At 43.4% G+C, this 25,787-nt stretch overlaps 2 protein-coding genes across 4 annotated transcripts; one reads left to right on the top strand and one right to left on the bottom strand.

Annotated features, from left to right (window-relative positions):
- Window positions 1–969: 969 nt before the first annotated feature.
- trim13 (tripartite motif containing 13) lies at window positions 970–3,689 on the bottom strand. Of its 3 annotated transcripts, none has more exons than XM_056289752.1 (2): window positions 3,659–3,689; window positions 970–2,513 (listed from the first exon to the last, which is right to left on the bottom strand). In XM_056289752.1, the coding sequence occupies exon 2, from the start codon at window positions 2,505–2,507 to the stop codon at window positions 1,299–1,301; it is 1,209 nt and encodes a 402-aa protein (XP_056145727.1). In that variant the 5' UTR covers window positions 2,508–2,513; window positions 3,659–3,689; the 3' UTR covers window positions 970–1,298. The 3 variants fall into 3 exon arrangements, with proteins under 3 accessions (XP_056145727.1, XP_056145725.1, XP_056145726.1); XM_056289750.1 differs by lacking the exon at window positions 3,659–3,689 and adding an exon at window positions 3,224–3,380; XM_056289751.1 differs by lacking the exon at window positions 3,659–3,689 and adding an exon at window positions 2,616–3,128.
- Window positions 3,690–4,104: 415 nt separating this feature from the next.
- On the top strand, window positions 4,105–25,598 carry spryd7b (SPRY domain containing 7b). Its single transcript, XM_056289768.1, has 5 exons — window positions 4,105–4,317; window positions 6,832–6,948; window positions 9,156–9,322; window positions 11,201–11,303; window positions 24,367–25,598. The coding sequence occupies exons 1-5, from the start codon at window positions 4,212–4,214 to the stop codon at window positions 24,462–24,464; spliced, it is 591 nt and encodes a 196-aa protein (XP_056145743.1). The 5' UTR covers window positions 4,105–4,211; the 3' UTR covers window positions 24,465–25,598.
- The last annotated feature ends 189 nt before the right edge of the window (window positions 25,599–25,787 follow it).

Here is a 25,787-nt window from a genome sequence, read left to right as displayed (position 1 = left end):
TTCATCCGATATTTGCCCGGCAACAGTCGGCTATATATACGTCCATGACGTGCATCCTGGATTGTGGTCATTGCTGACATCATAGGCTTACTTTGTGGCCTGATCTTGGCATGTTTGATCTCTTTGCTATTGGGTGGAAAAAAACACACACGATAAATGGTCAATGCCCATTTACTTTGGCCTATTTTATATTCAAGCCCACTGTTGGTTATAACCCAGGGATCTGACTGACATCACATAAATTTCAGTCAGACTTCACTTGAATTGCATGCACCATGGTTTTAATTTCAGTATGTCTTCCTTTCATTTTTCCCCCCCTAATTAGCTATATAACAAAAAAAAGAAGACAGGGCAATACTGCATTGTCATCATTATAATGTGCAGATATCTAAAATGGAAGGAATGTGTCTGCGACCGGACGAACAGCGCCACGCTGCTATTGCAACCCACGTTGTGGTCGGAGGGGGTATTACACCCGAACAGCCGCTGCACTAGTCTGACGTAAAAGGCCTAAGTCATGCAACGAATGGGACGTTTCATTCAATTCCTCGTGTACGGCAACGTCAGTCCTGCACAAACGACAATCTGGAGCCCCTCTATTAAAATGGCTCAATGAAATTCCTAGATAAATACAAAAACAAACAAAACATACGTTGGCCTATTAGAATTATGCCACTTGCTGCTTAATATGATGGGAAACTATATTCCCATAGCCATCGTGTTTCTGCAGCCTGCTGCAGAAACCACTGAGGCCCTGTTATGAAACGTGTGTAACCTTGGGGAGGTTGCGGCTTCAGTCGGCCGATGATGCGCTCTGTAGAGAAAACCAATATCACTGTCTGAAATATATAGGGATATTTAATATTACCGAGGCCTTCAGATTCGTTTGTTTGTGAGTCTGCAGGATTTAACCATGCCTTGCAGACCAATTGCACTGAATAAAAAAATAAAAAACGAACAAACAGTAGCATCGTTCGATAAAATTTATTAGAAAAGATATCAAACAAGTGGTAATAAGAAAATGGGAAATGACGACGCAACTAAAAAAAAACACGTGAGAGACAGGGAGGATACAGACCATTTAAACAGGGAAAAGGAGAGACTCAGATTGGAGACGGATATATACGTTTCGTTTTTTTTATAATAATACAGGCCTTAAAATGATTTCTGATTTGTTCAGTGCCGTTTTTAGATTAGTTCATCTGTTGTGCACCCCATGGACCACTGGCACTCTGAACGTGTGACTCCATGTGACAGTTATGTGGACTGGAGTGCTCATATGGCACAAAGCCAATAAATCAAGAAAACTTACAGCTGCCAATATAATGGACAGTGGTATCTATAAGGGCCAGGACACAACTCTGACATGTGTCCATTAAACCCGCGCAGACGGACACCCCGTCGTGCCAGTACCGGCCCGCATCGGTGAGGTGCGACGAGACGACGGCGAGAAGCGCTTCGCCCTGGGAGCAGGCGGAGGTGCGGAGGGAGACGAAGCCGCCGTACTGCAGCAGGAGGACACCCGGCAGCAATAAAGCCAAAAACACGACGAATCCCCTCATCGCTCCTCCGAGGCGGGAGGACGCGCCGCAGTAGGAGCCGCTGTCGTGCGGCACGGAGATCTGATCCACCTCCCCGAGTCTGAGCGAATCCCACAGCCGGACGTCGAAGTTGTGCACGACGGGACCGACGTCCATGTCCGTCCGGGTGGGCAGCGGCGTTTCCCGGATGAGCCGGAGCTTCTCCCTGAACTCCTGCATCCTCTGGAGGAAGCACAACGGGTCGGAGATGTTCCTGAAGGAGTCGGCGATGCTGAGCGCCCTCTGCTGCTCCTCCAGCGCCGTGCGCAGCCGGTTGATCTCCGGGTCGTAGGCTTGCATCACCGCCAGCTTCAGCGTCTCGAAATCGGACAGGATCTCATCCTTTTTGTGCTCGAGGGCGCTGGTCAAGTCCCTGAAATAGTCCGCCACTCTCTCCGAGTCCTTCGAGACCAGCTGCAGCGCCTTTTTCTTACCGGTTTCCAGCGTCTCCAGGCAGGATAGAATATCTGCGTTCTTCCAGCTCTCCTCCCCTTCAAACAGCTCTTCGAACGCCGCTTTCTCTTGCTCGTACCCGTCCTCCAAGGCGCAAAATGTGTGCCCTTTATGTTCGCCGGTCGTTGCGCAAAATCCGCAGATGAGTTTAAGGTCGGTGGAGCAGAATATGTTGAGTGGCTGGCCGTCGTGCCGTTTACACAGCGACATTCTCGGCAGGACTTTTATCTTGTTGTACTTCTCCACTATTCCGCGCAGGGAATAGTTAATCTGCAGACTGTTCGCGCCATTGTGAGCCGTCTCTTTGCGGCAGGTAGGGCATTTGAAAGGTGGTCTCCAAGCCGGACCTCGGTTTCCTTCCAAAATCCCCTCCAAGCATTTCTTACAGAAGCTGTGCGAGCAGGACAGAACCCGCGGATCATCGAAGAGACAGCAGCAGATCGGGCACGTAAGGTCCTCTTCCAGGAGCTCCATGGCACTCTGCAAGACACACAGCACCCAGGCGTCAGACGAGGGGTTTGACAAAATGAAAATAAAACCTGAAGCTCAAAATCAGCCCCGTCCGAACGTCTTAATACATACCCTCAACCATAAGCGAGACGCTGCCTCGCTCGGACATGGGGGGGGGGGGGGGCGGCAGCGGAGAACGCAAATTGACGCGCGTAAAATGTGTTGGAAAAATCAGAACGACGTAAATGTTTCGCCGCCGTCGGTAAAATTCAGCCGCCCTCGAAACGAAAGTGACATGCGTCGTTACGGCCGCGACAAAGGATACAAGACGAGACGTCAACGCAAGCCTCTTCCCGTTTGGCTCGCATCCTACTTTCACAACGCCCGTCGGTTTACTTGTATCGTGACCCGTTCAGCACCAGGAGGCACGTCGCCAAACTTGCCTGCGCGTATTTCCGATACAGAAACTTGCCGTTGGCCGCCGCCCCCCCCCCCGATCCGCAGAATACCTTGCCGATCGCCCAGCGCTGTTCCGCATGACAAACTAGCCGGAAGCTAGCTGGCTACGCGCTAAATAACCGTCGTTTGATAAAAGCCCGAGCGAGACGTTACCGACAGAACTGCGCTCGTGTCAGGCTTCATCCCGTTGGCGCGGCACGAAGGAGGGCTGTGACAGATTTTGCACGCGCATAGTAACATGCAACTACTGGACCAAAAAAAAAAAAAAAAAAATCACTCACCAGCTGCCGAGACGCTCCGTGCAACGCAGTCATGGCGCTTGTTGCTGTGCAGACTTCGCCCTTTCCGGGAGAAACGTTAACCACTTCCGCGCCGCGGCAAAGTCCAGGCAAGTTTCATTTGTAAATTGCGCGCAGGTGAGACGGCCAAAGGGTGACATCGCACACGAACACACGGTGTTCAGGATATTTGGGATTTCAGATTAAGCGGACGTTTTTCCACAGCCGTGTGTTTACGTTTTGGATCTGGGTCGCTAAAAGGCAGAGGATCCCTATAAATTGAATGGGGAGGGGGGGAGGGGAGGGGCTGTTGCTATGCAAAACATTACAGCGCCCAAGACTGTCAACTGGGTTTGGGTCCCAGCTTGGCACCGTTGGCTCTATTGCCCTACTTCACCGCATTTCCCGCACCACATCGATAAGCATATGGCCACAAACCTTATCAAAAGGATGCAGTTGGATACGTAACAGTATCGACTCTATCCCAGAAAGTTGCGCCAAAAAACAAAACAAAAAAACAGACCAGCCACAAGACTGACTTGACGTTATCCTTCACATCCATCCTCAAAGTGCTGGGGGGATGCTCATGCGTGCGCACATGATCAACACTAGCCCTCTTTATATGCAGCATATTGGTGCGTGTGTTTAAAATTAAACGAGCGTTAACCCCACCAGCCCTACTTTTCTCCGCGATTATGTAACACGACACATCATCGATATCCAATAGTTAGTTGGTCACGTGTGGTAATGTTGACCTTGATTTTCTTCCCTTGTTTCCATGCCATCAGGAGCAACTGCCTGTCTTTGCCAGCCATGTGATTGGACGCGTTGGTTTCGGAACGCGCAGTTGCATTCCCAAGCACCGTCGCAGCGCGGCGCTCTTTACGCGCTGCGCCCCCTTTTTCTTTTTCTCCGGTCGCGCCGCGCTCTTTGGTCCGCGGTGCCGGCGGAGTGACGGCGACTCCGGATGTTTGGCGTCATCTGAAGAATAATGGCCGCGGTGTTTACGTGTTGTCTGGGCTGCTGCGGAGATGGAGGGTCAGGACATATTCCCCTGAAAGAAATGCCCACCGTCCAGCTGGACACGCACCACATGGGTGAGAGGTGACGGGGTCATATCGATATCTGTATGGTGCTTACCAAAGCCCGGCGAGCTGTCTTCATATATACTTTGGTGGCCCCGATGTTCCCGTTAGCCAACCCTAACCCTTTAACGTTACATTTACATTTAGCCAGCGTTTACATTTACTCAGTTGGCGGACGTCTTCATCCAAAACGACTTCCTGGAGAGTCAGCTATCAGAAGACGAATTTGCACATCCAGCGCTACATAGAAAGCATATCATAGCAGTGTTATAAGTAGTGGTAGTAGTAGTACATTCGACATAGTTATATAGTAGTGTTGTAGTATTACTAGAATAGTATATTTGTTATATAGGTATAATTTCACATAAGCACTCAAAGAAGTAGTAGTACACTTGCTAAATAGTAATCATATTGTAGCGAAGCTGCACAATATGGTGGCGTTGTAGGATTAGTAGATTAGCAGTTATATTAGCACTTAAAGAAATTGTAGTAGTTGTAATAGTAAATTTGCTACACGGTAATCATATAGTAGTGTAGTAGTATTAGTAGAATATATATTTGTTATATAGTTATATAGATTGTTGTGTTGTAGTGTTGTTCTATGTTAAGCACACTGAGAGAGCCACGAAACGAGTCAAATTCCATGTAGTGCAAACCTACATGGCCAATAAACATGATTCTGATATTAGTACTAGAAGAAATAGTAGTAGTAGTACATCTGCGACATGGCAATCATGACGTAATAGTATTATATGGATTAGTTTTAGTAGTAATAGGTTTACTACATCCTTATCATATCCCAGCAGTAATAAAAGTGCTACATAGAAATCATATCAAATTAGTGTTGTAAGCAGTAGTAGTACATTTGCGACATAGTTATCATATTATACTACTACAAGAACTAGTAGTCGTAGGGCGTCCAGGCGGTGTGCCGGTCTATTCTGTTGCCTACCAACACGGGGGATCGCCAGTTCGAATACCCGTGTCAACTCCGGCTTGGTCGGGCATCCTTATCTGCGGGTGGGAAGCCGGATGTGGGTATGTGTCCTGGTCGCTGCACTAGCGCCTCCTCTGGCTGGTCAGGGCTCCTGTACGGGGGGAGGGGAAACTAGGGGGAATAGCGTGATCTTCCCACATGCTACGCCCCCCTGGTGAAACTCCTCACTGTCAGGTGAAAAGAAGTGGCTGGCGACTCCACATGTATCGGAGGAGACATGTGGCAGTCTGCAGCCCTCCTCGAATAGGCAGAAGGGGTGGAGCAGCAATGGGGATGGCTCAGAAGAGTGGGGTAATTGGCAAAAGTACAATTGGGGAGAAAAAGGGGGGGGGAGAAGTAGTTGTCGTACATTTGCTACACAGTAATCTTATAGTAGTGGTACAATGTGAAGTAGTTGTAAATTATATTTTTTATATAGTTATCATAGTCATACTAGGAAGAAGGAGTAGTTGTAGTAGATTATATTTGTATTATAGTAATCATATCATAGTAGTACTAAAAATAGTGGTAATAGTTGTAGTAGTCATAGTACTTTTGCGAAACAACAATCATATAGTAATACATTTGTTACATAGTTATATCATTATCCTGTTATACGAAGTTGTTCTAGTCGTAGTAGTAGTCTTAGTAGTAGATTTTCTACGTAGTAATTATGTCTTAGTAGTACTATATGAAGTAGTAGTGGTAGTACATTTCTTAAATAGTTATCATATCATAGCCTAGAGTACATGTCATGTTGAGTGCATTTTGTTTAAGTGTGCCTCATCAAGAGGTGGTGAATTGGAGAATCAAAGTGCAAAGTATATTGGAATTGCAACATATTAGTATAACAGATGTGCCATCACCTTTTGAGAATAAAATGTCAAGTGCAAAGACAGATAAAAAGGTGTCTAGGGTAAGTCAGGGCACAGTAGTCATAGTAGTATTAGGTGATTCATAATAGCTGCAAAATACCGATAGACAGTTTACACATCTTACTTAGATGCCATTGAAGGATGAAGGTCGGCCTGGAGGTGGAATGTTTTAGGCATTTCTTGAAGGAGTTGAGTGAGTCGGTAGCTCAGCTGGAGAGTTTGTTCCACCATTTTGGGGCCAGTGTGTTTCTGTGAGATCTCTGTGTGTTTTTCGAGAGAATAATGTGAGCCAATAACTATTTTTCTTACCAGAAGATCCCATGTTAGATTTACTAAATAATATGGAACATTGTGTGTGCAAAGAAAGCGGAACTCAAGCAATCTCAGTTTTCTCTCTTCTACATTAACATTCATTAATCCGAGTGGTGTCAGGGCAAACATACCCTTGAGACGCCTGCCTTTCCTCTACTTTCACTAGTTTTAGCCCATAGTTTATGGTGATCTTACTTTATAAATACTTGAATTGTCTCCCTTGTTTGTCATTAGAGCAAGAAAGTATACCATTTCAGGATGAAATATAATGCACATAATGAATGACATAGTATTCAGGCAGTGGTTTTTGTGAGTGTTTATGAGTCTAAACTTCCAAGTGTATTCTAATTGTTTCTGCTTCAGGCACAGATGTTGTTATTGTCAAGAGTGGGCGGAGGATATGTGGCACCGGAGGCTGTCTCGCCAATGCTCCGCTGCATCAGAACAAAAGTTATTTTGAGTTCAAGATCCAGTCCACCGGTAAGCCCAGACCTCTCTGCCGACTTCCATCCTTTCACCCTACCTCAGTTTCCATCCTACACTCTCTGTTTCTTAAGCACTATTTCTTAAGAATTGATTCAACAAAGCTACAGGTTTTAGGAGCTTCACCAGCTTGGGACTTTACATGGGCTATGTGTAATTCTATGGCGTTTCCTGATCTCTGTCTTTCAGCGATAAACAAGAACAAATCAAAATAGGGAAGACAGGCAAATTTAAATAAAGAAGCAGCAGGTACATAGCATGTTTGCCAACATTTGCCATTGTCAAATGCTCTCAGTAGATGCCTATCTTTTGCTGTGATCGCTGCATAGACCCTGAGAACTGTGAGTTTGAGCCGTGGGTTTTTGGGGAACGAGGCATCAAACAACAACAAAAACCCTCAGCTAGTCCGGCTGCTGTGGTTTCAAAGGTCCCATGAAACGACTTTTAGAGCACCACAAACTTAATCAATTTGACATATATCCGAATGAAATGGAACAGTTGGGTGGGATTCTGTGGGGGGAAGGAGTTTAATTTGACGAAGCCAATAAAAAGATGTCAACAATCTTTATAGAAGAATGTGGACATTGATGTTATTGGCTAGTTTTTTTCTGGGTTCTCTCAGTTACACTCCCACTCATTCATTGGACATTTTTGTTAGCGTACGTCATCACATGCAGGATGACATAACTAAAAATTGTTGTATTTATCAGTAGAACAAAGTTTCATATAAACACAAAAATAAAATGATTTTTTTTGTGAATTTCTAGAACATATTGTTAAGTAGCTGTAAATTAAGTGTGATAAAAGAGGTAACAAGACTGAAAATACATTTTTCATTTCCCTTGGACCTTTAATTGCTCTGAGGAGCAATTAAATCTGATGAGTGTGGAGCAGTGAGTCATTTACTTTGTTTCTGGCAGTACCAATCAACAATGCCAGCTGATATGTCCCAGTTATATTATGCTTTAGGGAAGCTGGAATATCACACATAGCACCTTTAGGGTTGTTAGATGGATTCTCCTGTCAGGGAAAATCTAGGTTTGAGGATTGTGACCATTCAGCCATCCATTATCCAAACTGCTTATCCTGCTCTCGGGGATGCTGGAGCCTATCCCAGCAGTCATTGGGCAGTAGGCGGGGAGACACCCTGGACAGGCTGCCAGGCCATCACAGGGCCGACACACACACATTCACACCTAGGGACAATTTAATATGGCTGATTCACCTTACCTACATGTCTTTGGACTGTGGGAGAAAATCGGAGCACCCAGAGGAAACCCACGCAGACACGGGGGGACCATGCAAACTCCATAGAGAGGACGACCTGGGATGACCCCCAAGGTCGGACTACCCCGGGGCTCGAACCCAGGACCTTCTTGCTGTGAGGCGACCCCACTAACCACTGTGCCACTGCCACCCGGATTGTGACCAAACATTCCTTTATCTCGGCACTGAACTGTTCAGCTCTCTTAGACCAGGGCACTTTATCTCCAGCTACTCTAACCATACTCCGCACTGACTTGCAGTTTAAGGACCATGACATGTTTCTGCGTCGGTAAACACGTTAATGTTTCTGCATTACAATGCAATGTGGTCACACTGATTAGTTCGCAGATGTTCATGTGGCTACGTGTGGTGTTCTCTCGTCTTTCATTTTGTATTGCACCTGATTGTTGGCACAAAGAGAAATGTGGTCTGTTGTGCACATGTTCAGTTTAAGAGGGTTGTAAAATCACTGTCACCTCACAGCAAGAAGGTCCTGGGTTCGAGCCCCCAGGGTAGTCTAACCTTGAGGGTCGTCCCGGGTCATCTGTGTGGAGTTTGCATGTTCTCCCCGTGTCTGCATGGGTTTCCTCCGGGTGCTCCGGTTTCCTCCCGCAGTCCAAAGACATGTAGGTCAGGTAAATCCGCTGTACTAAATTGTCCCTAGGTGTGAATGTGTGTGTTTGTGTGTGTGTGTGTGTGTGTGTGTGTGTGTGTGTGTGTGTGTGTGTGTGTGTGTGTGTGTGTGTGTGTGTGTGTGTGTGTGTGTGTGTGTGTGTGTGTGTTGGCCCTGTGATGGCCTGGCAGCCTGCCCAGGATGTCTCCCCGCCTGCCGCCCAATGACTGCTGGGTTAGGCTCCAGCGTCCCCACGACCCTGAGAGCAGGATAAGCGGTTTGGATAGTGGATGGATGAATACTAATTCTTGTGTTTTCTATTAAGGTGTATGGGGAATAGGTGTGGCAACTCAGAAAGCCAATCTCAACCAAGTACCTTTGGGCAGAGATACAAACAGTCTAGTCCTGAGGCACGATGGGTCCGTCTACCACAACAACGAGGAGAAAAACCGTCTACCTGCAAACAGCCTTCCTCAGGAAGGTGATGTTGTGGTGAGTGTACAACCTTGTAAGCAATTGTTTATAAAGCATTTTCAGTCTTGAAGGCGTAAAGATTTTATTTTGTATCCCAGAAATCTGAATCAGCTTATCTGGACACAATGTTTATTGGGAGAAACATTTCATCAATCATCTAAGTGACTTCATCAGTCTCAGCCGACTGCAAGTATCCCTATCGTTTATCGCAACAAGCGTTGTGTCCAGATGAACTGATTCAACTTTCTGGGATTTCCTTACCTGGATTATTGAGCATGCATCAAGACATTTTGTTTTGTAGATTCCCATCATGTTACTGCTGCCTTAAATTGAAGAGACATGTTGTTTCTTTAAGTCAGCCCTGAATGTGAATTTCCAGACATCATCTCTAATTGTTGTTCTGTTTGTTGCAAGCTGTTAGTGAAATTCATAAGAGATTGTTCATAAGTCAGCAGTTTGGAATAACTTGGAACTGGTGAGGATAATCAGGCCCAGATGGTAATCTTACAAAAGTATGGGAAGCATATGGGCCAGCTGATATCTTGTGTTCAGAACAAAGATGTGGTAAAAAATTTAAACTGGCCCACAATCAGTTGAGTGAGTCAGGAAAAGCTTTTCCTGCTTTAAGTAGTCAGAAAAAAGGGCCAGCCCAGTTTCATCAGTAAAGACCCCAAACTATGTTAGCTTCATTTGTCGGCCAAGAACACTACATGTAGCCTGAAGCGCAACATTTTTAAGGATTTTCTCCTATTAGTGAATCATCTCTTGCTGTCCATGGCTCCATACACTTAAAACATTTCCGTGTCACCATATTGTTTGCTGGGTTAGTCTTTAGTTGGGCTTATCTGATCTGACATGACAACTAACCTCTTGCATATTGTGTTGTTATAAAAGGATTTCAAATGACCTTCAGTTTAGATTTCTTCTTTTGTTCAGATCTAGGAATTGTATTGCATCCTGTCAAGCTTCCTCTTAAGGTTTTAGTGAGATAGTCTGACTGGTGCTTTGCTTTCAGAATGGCTCCAATTCTTCTTTTCTTGCAACACAGACACCAGGCACCAGGCACCTTCTATTTATGTTTCAGGAAGGACCGGGAGTACTCCCTGTACCTCACTAATGAGGTAGAGCGAGTAGTTCACATATGGATGGCATTTGATTCTGGGTTATAAAATGTCCAAAGGAGAATTAATCTCAACCTTACAGTTACTATACCATAGGCCTAACTTGTAAAGGTTTTACCCCCTTGAAGTTTTGCACATTTTTGGCAGTTATTCCAGAGAGTATTTGTGAGTTATTTTATCCATCCATCCATCCATTATCCAAACCGCTTATCCTGCTCTCAGGGTCGCGGGGATGCTGGAGCCTATCCCAGCAGTCACTGGGTGGCAGGCGGGTCTGTGCAAATTAAATCTACAACAAAACATTTCAAGCAAATGCATTTTGAGGGAAAAGCTGGCACTGCAAATGTAAAATGTAGGCAAGGTCTGAGTTAAGGAGTGACTGCACCGGAGAGAGGTGCGCTTTGCTGGACCAGCAAAACCAAAAAATAAGCTGAAAGTGAAGGAAAACTTTAGACTGTGATGTTGATTATCAGTGGGATTGGCAGTACAAGCCATCCTTTCACATTACAGGGAGACATGTAATTAACTGTTACTATCAAAACTATTGCATAACGGAGCTTTAAGTGTATTGTAGCATGAGAAGTTGATTGAATCAAAAGATAGGTGGTGCCATTGTGGCGTGATATTTTCTGCCATACTACACACACTTCTTTGAATCGGCTGAAAAGGCTTACAGGGGTGCTTTGTTGCTGAGATCGGGTGTAAAGGTAAAGAATTTTTTGACATGTAAAAGTTGAGCAAATGACTTTTTTACATTTCTCTTTGTGTTCCTCAGGGCATCACGTATGACCATGTCGAACTGAATTTGTATCTGAATGGGAAGAACATGCACTGTCCTGCTTCAGGGATTCGAGGCACTGTGTACCCTGTGGTCTACGGTAAGTTTATACCATAGGTCTGAACCCCCTTGACGTTTTTGCACTTTTTTGGCAGTTAGGAGTTTTGGCAACTCATCTCTGGCTCGACTTGATGAATAGTTGATCCTGGTTTGTTGTTTCTGGGATTGTACTCCAAAATGTTTCACTCAGCCAGTCCTGATGATAATTTATTCAAATGTAATCGGCCGTTAAAAGTGAGGATCATGTTCAGAAACGTTAGAGACTGTTACATTATCCTGCCAATAGACGGCAGTATTTCTACACTTTAATCTAACCTAACACATTGCATATACAGTAGGTTCTAATTAGTGGGGAAATTGTGAATTATTTGAAGCCGTCCATCGCTCAGTAGCTCCATGTTGATGAAAATTAGCAAGTTTTTCCAAAAAGATCCTATATAGTTGCTGGAAAGACAGAAGTTTAAACTGTTATGTGGTCAAAATGTACAGAGTAGAGCAACATTAAAAGCCTAGATTAGAAGATGGACTACTAAAACTTGTATAATGTCAGTTCAAGGTTTTCTCTTCAAATAACATCAATATTTTTAAATATTTTCATGTTCCGCATTAGTTACATCATTGGACTGGTCATAAATGAGTTTTCCCATATCTTTCAATTTCCCAGTGTCCAGTGTGGATGGAAGATTAAAAGATATGGTGGTTTGTATTGGAAAGAGTTAGGGTTAGGGAAATCCTCAGATGCACATTTGGCTTCTCAAAAGCAGCTTGAATAAATTCTGGGCTCATGTCGTCTCAGCTTTAGCTGGTCAATGGTTCACATCAGGTTTTTCCAGTTGTCAGCTCCAGAGTTGTCACCGGAGATGATGTTTTTTTTCGTCCGGCACTCTGGTATGGTTCAATGATTAGCTCAGTTTCTGAGGCGCTGAGTTCAAAAATGGACCTAAAAATATTATTATCCTGCTAGATGCCACAATACCTCATATTGGTAATTGGGAATAAAAGAACACAAAACTACTATGTTAATGAGCTGAACTCAGTGGATGGAACCAAGGAACTGATTCGGTGTGTGCACAATAGTGTTTGAGTGTGTGTTTGTGTGTGTGATTGCATGGACATGCGTATGTGTAAAATACCATACATATAGGGCAGGATTAGTTCGTTTAGTGTGTACCTGGTTAGGATTGGGACCCTAGTACCCTGGTACCCTGGCACCCTGGCTCGGTTTGCCATGTCAGCACAGGAGGTTCAACCCAGTGGTGTGGTGCAGAGTTATGTACGTGGGGAAACAGCCAGGTGGCAAAGAGACATTTAAAGGTGGCCTCGACATGTGTTCTCATGGATCACTTGTTTTCATGGATCAGTGCGTCAATGTGATCTGATGAATGATTTGCTCAATATTTGAAAGGCAATTCACTAGCAAGGTGCATGGAATGAGAAAATGAAATGATAAGACTATGGAATCAGCAGCCACTAGTTTATTTGCACATATAATTGCAGTATATAGTCATGTGATATGCAGCCAGTCAGACACATTACTAAAATCGTTAACAGTTGGAATCTGTGCCCAAGTGGACTGATGTAATGGAAAAGCATTCATGCCTATGACTCTCATGACACACCGCAGCATGGCCCCATAGTGAAAAAAGGGTATTAGAGACTGTGAGGCCTCTGCTGATTGTTAATACTGAATAATTTCGACCTTCTCTGTGCAACGGCTGTCATGTATGTATATCCAAGCAAAAGTCATGGAAAATGTTCATGAAAAGTCCTGGAAAATGATTTTCAAAAAAGTGGGAACGCTAGTCTGAACTGTCTTGTGGATAATTCCATAGGTAGTCATTCTGTAAGCCAAAAATGTTTTCCAAGGGCACCTGTTAGGGCTGGGCAATATAAAGAAAATCCAATATCACAATATTTTTGACTGAGTATCTTGGTATCGATGATGTGATGATATTTTGGGGATGACTATTGATGCTTACACAAGATGTTTACAAACATTAAAATGTTGATAAATGATCATTAGTATTGTGGATATGATGACCAAGCAGGCAGAGACATTCATTGTTAATTTCACTAAAACAGTGGAATAAGTTCAGTAAATTGTCTCTCTTTACTGTAACTCAACCTTTAAGACCAGGAATGACGACTTCTGGGGTGGCGCTCAACTGCGATGCACACGTAGCTCAGTAGCTCGTCCTCAACAACTCCTAAACTCCTTTTTTCATTTACTCTTTTGACCAACATTGATAACACATCACAGCATAATGTCTCAAGGAAAGCCCGGGGGCAAACAGGTAGGCGAGAGTATGTCGCTGTTAAAGAAAAAAGCCTATGGTTACGATTAGGGTTCGTGCCACGTCATTGGTATCGGGTTGATACTGGCCCAAAATGCTGGATTGGATATCGGAGGGGAGAAAAAAGTATGATCTGATATGTTTCCGGTACAAACCATGGGGAAATCTAGTAGCTTAAACCATCGCCTAAATGTGATGGTTTAAGCTATTAAAGGACGAAGAAGATGAAGATATTATATCTTCATCTTCTTCATCTTCTTTCTGGCTTTCTTCTTTATATTGGCACCTCCCATGCCGCGCACCTCTGGTTAAGCGGCGCAGTGTGTCAAGTGATAACAACAGTAGTAGCCAATTAGTTGCATGTGTATGACCGTTAACTACCTGTAGAATAGTCATGTCTGTGGCGTGGAAGTATTTCAACCTTAAAAGAGGAAAAAAAATCCAACAGCCGAATAGAAAATTTGCAATGCAAATGTTTCAACGGGTGGCAGTGCGTTGGTCGGTTTAACACCACAAACAATTAAGCATAAAACACGACACGGCGCAACACCAGGAATTTCTGCATGCAACAGCTGCAAAGAAAAGATAAACGCCCCAACAGCAGACATTGATGGAATCAATAAAAAGGCGAGAGAAACTGCCCCCAGACAGCAACAACGCGAAATCAATAATGGAGAAACTAGTTCAGTTTATTGTCCTGGATGACCAACCCCTTTCTGTGATAGAAAATGTGGGGTTTCAATACTTAATTGAGCACCTTGAGACTCGCTAAACTTTGCCCAGTTGCCATTATATAACGGAAAAGGCCATCCCTCATATGCACAATGAAGTTTGCAGTTTTCTCTCCAAACTCTTGGACAATTTAGGTGCGGTTAGTTTCACAACAGACATGTGGAGCTCAGACGTGAGTCCAGTGTCCTTGTTGAGTCTGACGGCGCATTGAATAGACTCAGATTTGACCTTTAAAAAAAGTGGCGTTGCATGCCCGAGAGTTTCATGGCTCACACACAGGGGATTCCATTACGGCAGCCATTGAGGAAATGCTGCGTGAATGGAAGATTAATAAAAACAAAGTGTATGTAGTTTTAAGTGATAATGCACAAAATATGAAGAAGGCTATGGACCAACTTGGCGCGGCGAGTTTAGGATGTTCATGCACACACTGCAGCTAATTGTGCCTGAGGAACTGTTGGTGCAGCAGCGCAGTGTAAGTGGCGCACTGGCCAACGGGAGAAAAACAGTAGGCCACTTCAAACACTCACCCCTTGCCTATTCACGTTTAGAAGACATCCAGTTAGAGCTAAATATGCAGCCTAAGTATCTCCAGCAGGACGTCCAAACTAGGCGGAACAAACTAGTTTGTTTTTTAACTGTGTTCTGTAAGATGTCCTTGAGTGCTCTGAAGGTTGCCCACAAATAAAATGTATTATTATTATTATTATTAACAGCACCTAGTACATGATTGAAAGTGTAATTGCACAGAAACAGGCACTGTCTGCGTATATGGCTGAATACAACCTGCCAGCCTCACTAACAGCAAACCAGTTGGGCCTATTGAAGAAGGCTTCCACAGTTCTGGTACCTTTTGAGGAGATAACGACCCCTAATGGGAGCAGTTGAAATTAGTAGTAGTGGTAGTAGTAGTAGTAGTAGTAGTAGTAGTAGTAGTAATAGTAGTAGTAGTACAAGAGTAAAACAAAATGTCAGACTGATATCAGTATCTGCACATAGCAAAAGCTGTGGTATCGGTATCGGAAGTGAAAAAGTGGTATCGGGACATCTCTAGTATGATGCCAAAGGAAGAGCTGGACGACGCCATTACTAACGCTGTTAAAACCGCATTGCTAGAACAGCAGAGTAACCTCAACACGTTAATCCAGTCGGCAGTGAAAGAAGCGATCAACAGTATCCTCATCCCACAGTTAACAGAACTAATGTGTCAGATTCAACATATACCAAGGAAAATATGTGTGAATTGGCCAAAAAACTCGAGTCTTCTCACCAAGCTATCCGGAGCAACACAGCTAAGTTTGACGCGCTGCAGGCTATGATGAGAGCTAGCAAGCAACAAGCTAATGATCTTCAGCATCAAGTGGGGGAACTCACCTCAAAGATCACTCAGACAGAGAACCGTAACCGGAGGTCCAACGTGAGACTGGTCAGGCTGGAAGGCAAGGAAAGGGTCGGATGCCATTGGTTTTCTGAGCAAAAACTTGCCGAAGTGGATACCTTCATTGGGAGAATGGGTTATCCATATAGAGAGAGCCCATAGACTTTACAGCTGTAATGAAGGATTGCTAGCTCAGACTGTATTTCTAACTGGTTGGGAGTGTGTGACCACTGTGGTGCATCAGCAAGAATGCAAGGATGTTATCTTCAAAGATGTTTATTGATAACAACTGGTGGGTGGGTGTATGGTTGATTTGCTGCATGCACACACACTTTAGAATGGGAAGAACTCCATAACCGGCTTGAAAGGATATTTATAAAGTCTTTCTCGAATTCTCCAACTCCTCACAGCAACTTGATAGCCCATCACACCTTCATGAATTTCCTTCGTCGTCTGATCTAATAACAAGGGCGCTGATTGGCTGATTCCCCCACCACCCTATCAAGTGACTAAACTACTACCATACGGAATGAACAGGTCCTTCATCACAACAGCAGAATTAGCACAGATGCCAACCGCCCTCACACGCTGATCTTCAAACTGCTGGACTAGTCTGACCGTCAAGCCATTTTGAAGGGAACTAGAGCTCAGCCCATTAAGCATAGCAAGCAAACCTTGCTGTTCTTCCTGGATTACAGCAGGGAAACGATGAGCAAACGGGGGGAGTTTGCTTTGGTCCACAAGAGGATGATTTCGTTTGGACTCCAGCCATTCCTGCTTTACCTGGCCCAGCTGAAAATCACCTATTGCGGGAACACCATAAACTTTTGCACGTCACACGAAGCCGAGAATTTTCTTAAAAATGCCATTCAACCTCCACCAGCCCTGCAAAACCAAGAAATGGCTGCTTTACTCCGGGAGCCAGACAACAGTGACAAGATGGACACCTTGTCACCGCCGTCATGAGTTAATGTTGCCCACAGCTAAATGATCTTGCGACATTATGCTGTACACTCTAGCATCTTGACTTTTCACTGACCGTGACTACCTGCTAACTTTGCTATTCAACAGTGATGGGACATTGACTGATGTTGCTATCGTTCACTCTTTAGGGGTGTTTATTCCTCTCATTGCTTAACTAAGCTGGTTGAAGTTGATGACGTTCTGCTGTGTGGGTTATCTGACAGTTTATGTCATAGGGACTGAATCATTCACATCATGTTCACTCTTTAGGTGGGGGGGGGGGCATTCTTCCTATTGTTTAGATACGTTGGTTGATATTGATGATGTTCTGTTATGTGTTTTTTTTTGTTTTGCTTGTTTTTGCATTTTATATCATGGACTGAATAGCCCACAGTGCTGAAGCTCTGTGTATTTTGTGTATTACGCCGATTTCAATATCTCTTCTGTGTGGGTTTTTATGTTTTTCTTTGGTTTGTTTTCTGTTTTGTTTGTTGAATATCATAAGACATAGGAGGGGAGGGGGGTTGTGAGGGGTGGCCTTGCAGTACGCGCACCATCGGAATGACTTGTGCATGTTCCATGCAAACCTTAGGTGTTACAAGGACCTGGCGTTTTGCTTGTTTGTATATAGTTCTGTTCTTAAATTCTCAATTTGTCTATGTTAAATGTATTCTTCAGCCATTAGCTATTAAGAGACATATTCTCAACTTAATTATTTTCTTTACTACTCATATAAAATGTACTGTTTACATGTTACTTTGCTACACCTCTACACCACCATTTAAATGGCCAACTTAAATATCTTGAACTGGAACATTCGAGGTCTGAACTTGCCCATTAAGTGCACTCATTGCCTGGAATTTTTACACGGCAAACATGTTTCTATAGCTCTGATTCAACAGACACACCTGACAGCGAATGACATACAGCAGTTCGAAAACAAGCATGATACAATTATAGCTCATTCATGCACGTCAGCTAAAGCTAGAGATGTCCTGATTATAGCGGAAATTACAGCTTGTGGTATGGGAAATGGTAATGACAATGATGGCAGATTTGTCTATGTGCTGCTCTCTACTAATTATGCAAAACTTCTATTAGCATGTATCTACACACCTAATGTTTTTGATGAAAACTTTTTGCCCTCTGTCAGTGTGACTCTGTTACATTATCATGACACTCATTGCATTGTTTCTTGCGATTACAATACCACAGTCTCCCCAGAGCTCGACAGATCTACAGGCGCACTCAATGCAGCTCCTCCCTCATCCTTAGCTCAAAGATCCTTCCTGGTTGACTTGAATTTAGTGGATCTCTGGCGCATTCGTAATGACAAAGTTAAAGCCTATTCCTTCCATTCTGGTCGTCATGCCCCCCCCCCCCCAGGATTGATTATATATTTGTCAACTCTTTTCTTATAAATAATATACCCCATATTAACATGCTCCCTATCTTAATCTCTGATCATGCCCTTGTGTCATGCACTTTAACACCATTAATTGATTATCCCAAAGCACGCAGATGGAGAATTAACGACGCTGCTTAGCAATGCTGATTTTCTATCACAAATGAAAACACAACTTGGTGAATTTATTGAACAGAACATTGGGTCACGTGATAATCCCCAAACATTATGGGAAGCAGCGAAATGTTTTATGAGAGACACATGTATTAGTTTTGCTTCTAGGTTAAAATCTGAGTGCAATAAGAGGTTTTCTGAAATTGAGCAGGAGATAAGAGTGGAGATGGTGCAGAGAGAAACACCCTCTGAAGCCAACACCAATATTCTCAAGGTGTTAAGGGGAGAATATAGAAATGTATCCATAAGCAAGGCCGAGTTTATTCTACATAGAACCAAACAGAGATATTATGATGGCGGCCATCCGAGTAGACTATTAGCCCTCCGGTTAAAACAAAATGAATCCAAAGCAGTGATTAATGCTATTTGTACAACAGACTGTGACATTGTTACAGATCCCAGTGCAATCAGCAATGTTTTCAAAGATTTCTACAGCAGTCTCTACACATCAGACTGCCATGTAGACATGGCACCATGTTTCTTCAAAATTTAGCTTCGCCTAATCTGGACCACATAGACAGCTTAAAATTAGAAAACCCCATCTCTTTAGAAGAGCTTGAAACAGCAGTAAATGCTCCAAAGGGGCAAGAGTCCTGGTTTGGACGGCCTTCCTCCGGAACTGTATCTATCCTTTTGGGATCAGGAAGGACCTCTTATATTGGGCTCTATAAACTTTGCCATTGAACAGGGATCCTTTCATAGGGATCAGAGAAATGCACTCATCACCATCTTACTCAAGAAAGGTAAAGATTCACACAAATGTTCAAGTTATCACCCAATTTCGATGATTTGTGGAAATGCTTTATGCCAAGGTACTGGTTACTTGCATGGAGGTGGTAGTTGGGAAGTTAATTCACTTTGATCAGATGGGATTCATGAAAAGGAGAGCAGCATCAGATAATGTTAGGGGGCGCCTACATGTTTCAAGGCCATGGATACTATGCCAGAGGACTGTGCTGTTCTCTCTGTTGATGCTCATAAAGCTTTTGAAAGACAGGAATGGAATTACCTATGGCTAGTCATGGAGAGATTTGGATTTGGGCCTAACTTCATCTCCATGATACAAATGCTATACGGTCATGCTACAGCATCCGTTCTCACAGGACCATATCAATCACAACCCTTTCCTTTTTTTTTGATTTTCCCCTTTTTTTCCTCCCTCAATTGTACTTGGCCAATTACCTCATTCTTTCGAGTCGTCCCAGTTGCTGCTCCCCCCCCCCTCCGCTGATCCGGAAGGGCTGCAGACTACCACATGCCTCCTCCGATACATGTAGAGAGCCAGCCACTTCTTTTCACCTGACAGTGGGGAGTTTCGCCAGGGGGACATAGCGTGTGGGAGGATCACGCTATTCCTCCCTGTTCCCCCTCCCCCCTGAACAGGCACCCCGACCTACCAGAGGAGGTGCTAGTGCAGCGACCAGGGCACATACCTACATTCGACTTCCCACCCGCAGACACGGACAATTGTGTTTGTAGGGATGCCCGACCAAGCTGGAGGTAACACAGGGATTCGAACCGGCAGTCCCCGTGTTGGTAGGCAACGGAATAGACTGCTACGCTACCTGGAAACCCCACAACCCTTTCCTTTACATCGTGCAACCAGACAGGGTTGTCCACTTTCCCCCCTACTCTTTGCCCTGTCCCTAGAACCCCTGGCTCAGTCCATTAGAGAGAGTGACATTATCGCCTATAACTATAGAGAAATCTAGACATTATATTTCATGATATGCAGATGATTGTCTTCTTTTCATATCTAATATTCAGACATCACTACCACAGGCCCTAAAATTCTTTGATCTCTTTAAAGGGATGGCAGGATATAAAATCAACTGGACTAAATCTGCTCTTCTTCCATTGAATACCACTCCATTAAATGCCAGTTTGACTGCTGACATCCCTATTTTACATACCTTGGCATAAAGATTTACCCTAGTCTTAGTTGAATAGTTCGGGAAAACTTTTTGGGTGTGAAAAAGAAGATTACATATGATCTGAAGAGGTGGGGCTCTTTTTATGTGTCTTTATACAACTATCAAAATGAACATTTGCCTCGGATTAATTTTTGTCTTTTATGATCCCCCTAGCACCACCACCTAAATTTATAACAGAAATGCACTCCCTCATATCACAGTTCATCTGGGGAGGAAAGCGTGCACGAATCAAACTTACAACCTTACAAAGAACCAAACTCATTGGAGGCTTAGCTGTGCCGAACCTTAATTTTTATTATTCCATCCATCCATTATCTGAACTGCTTATCCTGCTCTCAGGGATGCTGGAGCCTATCCCAGCAGTCATTGGGCGGCAGGCGAGGAGACACCCTGGACAGACTGCCAGGGCATCACAGGGCGCGCACGCACACACGCGCGCACACACACACACACACACACACACACACACACACACACACACACACACACACACACACACACACACATTCACACCTAGGGACAATTTAATACAGCCAATTCACCTGACCTACATGTCTTTGGACTGTGGGAGGAAACCGGAGCACCTGGAGGAAACCTACACAGACACAGGGAGAACATCCAAACTCCACACAGAGGAGGACCTGGGATGACCCCCAAGGTTGGACTACCCTGGGGCTCGAACCCAGGACCTTCTTGCTGTGAGGCAACCATGCTAACCACTGTGCCACCGTGCTGCCCCCGCATAATGATTTGGCAACATTTTACGTCAGATATCTTTCCTGACATGACCACTAACCCTATGGATAGGGGCACAGGTAAAGCGCTGGATGCCATCCCAGTGTTCATGGACTTGCGCCCATGCCTGTCGCCAATTCAATAATAAAATAATGTACACTACCGTTCAAAAGTTTGGGATCACCCAAACAATTTTGTGTTTTCCATGAAAAGTCACACTTATTCACCACCATATGTTGTGAAATGAATAGAAAATAGAGTCAAGACATTGACAAGGTTAGAAATAATGATTTGTATTTGAAATAAGATTTTTTTTACATCAAACTTTGCTTTCGTCAAAGAATCCTCCATTTGCAGCAATTACAGCATTGCAGACCTTTGGCATTCTAGCTGTTAATTTGTTGAGGTAATCTGGAGAAATTGCACCCCACGCTTCCAGAAGCAGCTCCCACAAGTTGGATTGGTTGGATGGGCACTTCTTTGAGCAGATTGAGTTTCTGGAGCATCACATTTGTGGGGTCAATTAAACGCTCAAAATGGCCAGAAAAAGAGAACTTTCATCTGAAACTCGACAGTCTATTCTTGTTCTTAGAAATGAAGGCTATTCCATGCGAGAAATTGCTAAGAAATTGAAGATTTCCTACACCGGTGTGTACAACTCCCTTCAGAGGACAGCACAAACAGGCTCTGACCAGAGTAGAAAAAGAAGTGGGAGGCCGCGTTGCACAACTGAGCAAGAAGATAAGTACATTAGAGTCTCTAGTTTGAGAAACAGACGCCTCACAGGTCCCCAACTGGCATCTTCATTAAATAGTACCTGTTAGAGCCTGTTTGTGCTGTCCTCTGAAGGGAGTAGTACACACCGGTGTAGGAAATCTTCAATTTCTTAGCAATTTCTCGCATGGAATAGCCTTCATTTCTAAGAACAAGAATAGACTGTCGAGTTTCAGATGAAAGTTCTCTTTTTCTGGCCATTTTGAGCATTTAATTGACCCCACAAATGTGATGCTCCAGAAACTCAATCTGCTCAAAGAAGTGCCCATCCAACCGATCCAACTTGTGGGAGCTGCTTCTGGAAGCGTGGGGTGCAATTTCTCCAGATTACCTCAACAAATTAACAGCTAGAATGCCAAAGGTCTGCAATGCTGTAATTGCTGCAAATGGAGGATTCTTTGACGAAAGCAAAGTTTGATGTAAAAAAAATCTTATTTCAAATACAAATCATTATTTCTAACCTTGTCAATGTCTTGACTCTATTTTCTATTCATTTCACAACATATGGTGGTGAATAAGTGTGACTTTTCATGGAAAACACGAAATTGTTTGGGTGATCCCAAACTTTTGAACGGTAGTGTAGTTAATAAAAAGAATTACACACACACACACACACACACACACACACACACAAACAAACAAACAGAGTTTGGAGCAATTCTCTCCACCCATGATAATCTGCAAATATAGAAAAAGGAAAAGAGATACTTGGATTTAAAATACGATGGTGCATCAATACTGTGTTGTCGTAAAGCTCTATCTGTGCAACAATTTGTATCGGCATGGCGCTTCGTATGTAAACTGTAAACCCATCCACACAGTTGACATGACTCTGAATTTTCAAGATTAATTTTTATTATGCTTCTCCAATTAGACCACTGCATGTTTGGGGAAACCAGGAATCTGAGGTCCCTTGGCGGGCTATGGAGGCAGCACACGTGAAGCCACACCATCTAGAAGATGTATTATATACAGGCAGGGGGCGCAGAAACATTAATCTACGATACGGGAGCATTGTAACCAGTTTTATTGATGTATGGAAAAAAGTAGAGCTGAAGATGGGCAAAATAGATTTATTTCAGCAAACATCTGTGCTGTGGAATAACTATCACCTTCAATCAGGTGGGCAACCGTCTACGTGTCCCCCATTGTCACAAAAAGGTGTATCCACTCTCAGCGATATTTTTAACAATGCTGGACTCCGTTCATTCCAAGATATTAGTGAGGAATATGATTTACTTGGCACCTCTTCCTTTTTTTTACTTGAGACTGCACTGTAATGAAAACATATGGGCTGCCCTGGGATGGGCCTTTGCCGGAGCACCCTATGGAGGAGTGGATCAGTCCTGGGCGAGGTTCTCGGGGGACAGTGACGCGTGTATATATAACTCTCTGCTTGATTGCTCTACTAAAACACTGGCAGTTGAAGGGGTGTGGGTCAGGGAACTCCGCATCGTCGGTCTGGAACCAAACTGGGAAACGATATGAATTACCAGCCCTAACTGTACTCACTGCTGGGCTCAGGTGCCGAGCACAACAATGCATATGTTTTGGGACTGCTCACTGAGATTTTTGGACACAGGTTATGTCACCGCTGTCAGAGTTATTAGGATCAATAATAATGCCTGATCCCCGCCTTTGTCTGATCAATGACGATTCGTCTCTGTCTCTCAATTTAAATCAGCGAAGATTAATGCTGGCAGACCTTACTGTAGCAAAAAAGACCGTACTGACACCGGGGTTTAATCCCAGTCTTCCTTTAATTCAGTGCTGGATGGCGTCCGACCAGAGCATAGTGTCTCCTGAGTAACAGCAGACTCAATAGAGCCAAGCCTGCCACTGTGCAGGCATGGTCAGGCATAGCTGTGTCCATAAGGGACTACCTTAAAAGAAGGGCTGTCTCCCCCTCCCGCACCCCTCCACACCCAGTAACATCAGACCTGGAGCAGGCCAGCTTTGGAAGTTAGTAGAAATGGATGGTTGTATATCCAGTGTATAGTTTTGTTTTATTGGGGGGGGTTTTCTTTCTTTTCAGTCCCCCCCCCCTTGGGAATGTCTGTCTCTTACTCCCAGCTACTATGGATACAGCTTTTTTTATTCTGTAAATTTCTTTTTTTCCCCTTTATTTCGGTCCTTAAACATTTTTACTAGTGTGCCGCCCTGTTGTTGTTGTTTGTGTGTTTGTTGTTTCCTGTTTTTTTTAAAAATTAAAAATTGTTGATCACACAAAAAAAAAACAGGGAATGACATTTAAGTTATATCCCCATATTACTAGAACCACAATCCCACAGCACATCTAGTCTCATACCATTATATTGATATTATATCGACGTATCGCCCAGCTCTAATACCTGTCTAAGAAGACTTGAGTAAGATACTACCTAACCCTGTCTGGTGATGGGGCATTGCACTACTTGGCTGCCCAAAATAAAATCCTGCCATCCCAGCATGAAAAGATTCCACTCCAGTATTCAATTCCAGAATAGAGAGGTGGGATTTATTTTTTATTATTATTATTCATGTCTCTGTCTAAATTTGCAGTTATGTAAATGTGATCAAAGTGACTTTGATGAAAATAGGCAGCAATTATTGATTTGGGGAGGAGGGGGGGGTTCATGGTTGCTGCACAAATCACTGAAAGGTGAAGTGGTTGAATTTCTTTTAGGTACCAAAAAATGCTTCAACTTCTCCGTCTCTTTCTTCCCTCTTTACAGTGGATGACAGTGCCATCTTAGACTGCCAGTTCAGTGACTTCTACCACACAGCTCCGCAAGGCTTTGAGAAGATCCTGTTCGAACAACAAATCTTCTAAAACGGCGCCTCTGTTTCCATCCCTCCTAATGGTCCTATGCTGATACCCCCCCCCTATACATGTATACATGCAACCTCCATCTCCTGGCACCCTCTGTGACTCTACAGTGTGACAGTGATTGCAACATTTCATTATATCTGGATTGAATGCCTCTCTTTTGTTATCTTTTGTTACTCTGTCTTCTTTACTGCTGCTCTGGATTCAAGCTAGAAGGTAATCCTTGATTCAGTTGGAACTCCTGGTCAGCTGATGAGACAGTCAAGTCATTGGCTTATTACTGTCCCAGCAGCCATCATCCCGCATAGCTGACACACTTTCATTCTATCAGGTGGTTTGATGCAATGGTAAAATGAACCTATTCAACTGGACCAGAAGCCATGTTTTATGGACATGTTTTTGAGTTATGTGCTCACTTGAAGAAAGGTGGTCTCTGAGGTTAAATTCCATACTGACATTTTGAGCATAGGTCCCTAACCAACACATATTTATTTGTAGATCAAAAGCACTACTTCATTTTGGTATTATATTTGTCCATATGTGTAAGCATATCACTTAGTGGATTCATTAAGGCTCTGGTACTGACTATGCCTGCTACCCACAGTGACAAAACTCATTTGTTTTGGCTGCATTTAACAGAAAATCATATTTCTAATATAATTTCAGATTATTTTTCCAGTCTTAAAAAAGTCAACGCTTTTGGTGAATGCACATTCCAGGGACAGCTAATATCCAAAGGTGGTATTTCATGGAATTATATTGAGGTGAGGGTGTGCTGGGAAATGTCTTACCAAAGTGAAATATTGCTTTAGTAGCTGACATTCATGCAAACGGTTTTGTTAATCATCATGAACATTTTTTTTCCTGCAAAACCTTTTTTTTTTGGGTCATATATCTGTATGGCCTATTTATTTAAAATATCAGAAATCTGGCACAGCCAGTTTGTCTCTGATTTAAGATGTAATATGGTTCTATGATGTCACTTTGTTGTATTATATTGACATTGTACATCCACTACTGAAGTTTGAAAATTACCTTTTTAGTTTTTCAAATGGCTGTCTATGTTTGCACTAATGATGTGATTGTACAAGCAAATCCAAATAATATTGTTGATTCATTAATAAACTTTTGTGTCTGGAGGCATTCTTGTATTGTCTGAATAACTAATGTTTTTAGTTTCTAGAAAAACTCTGACATGACATGATGTAGTAGGTCATTTTTACGCCTTAATTATAGTACAGATATAAGATATAAATACGGTCTAAAGCTTTGACATTTGTTGAAAAAGACCTCAGTCCATTTTGTGTAACTACATTAACATTTACT

Source organism: Lampris incognitus, chromosome 11 (assembly GCF_029633865.1).
Source record: "Lampris incognitus isolate fLamInc1 chromosome 11, fLamInc1.hap2, whole genome shotgun sequence".
Lineage (NCBI taxonomy): Eukaryota > Metazoa > Chordata > Actinopteri > Lampriformes > Lampridae > Lampris > Lampris incognitus.
This window is presented reverse-complemented; position numbering and strand designations above follow the sequence as displayed.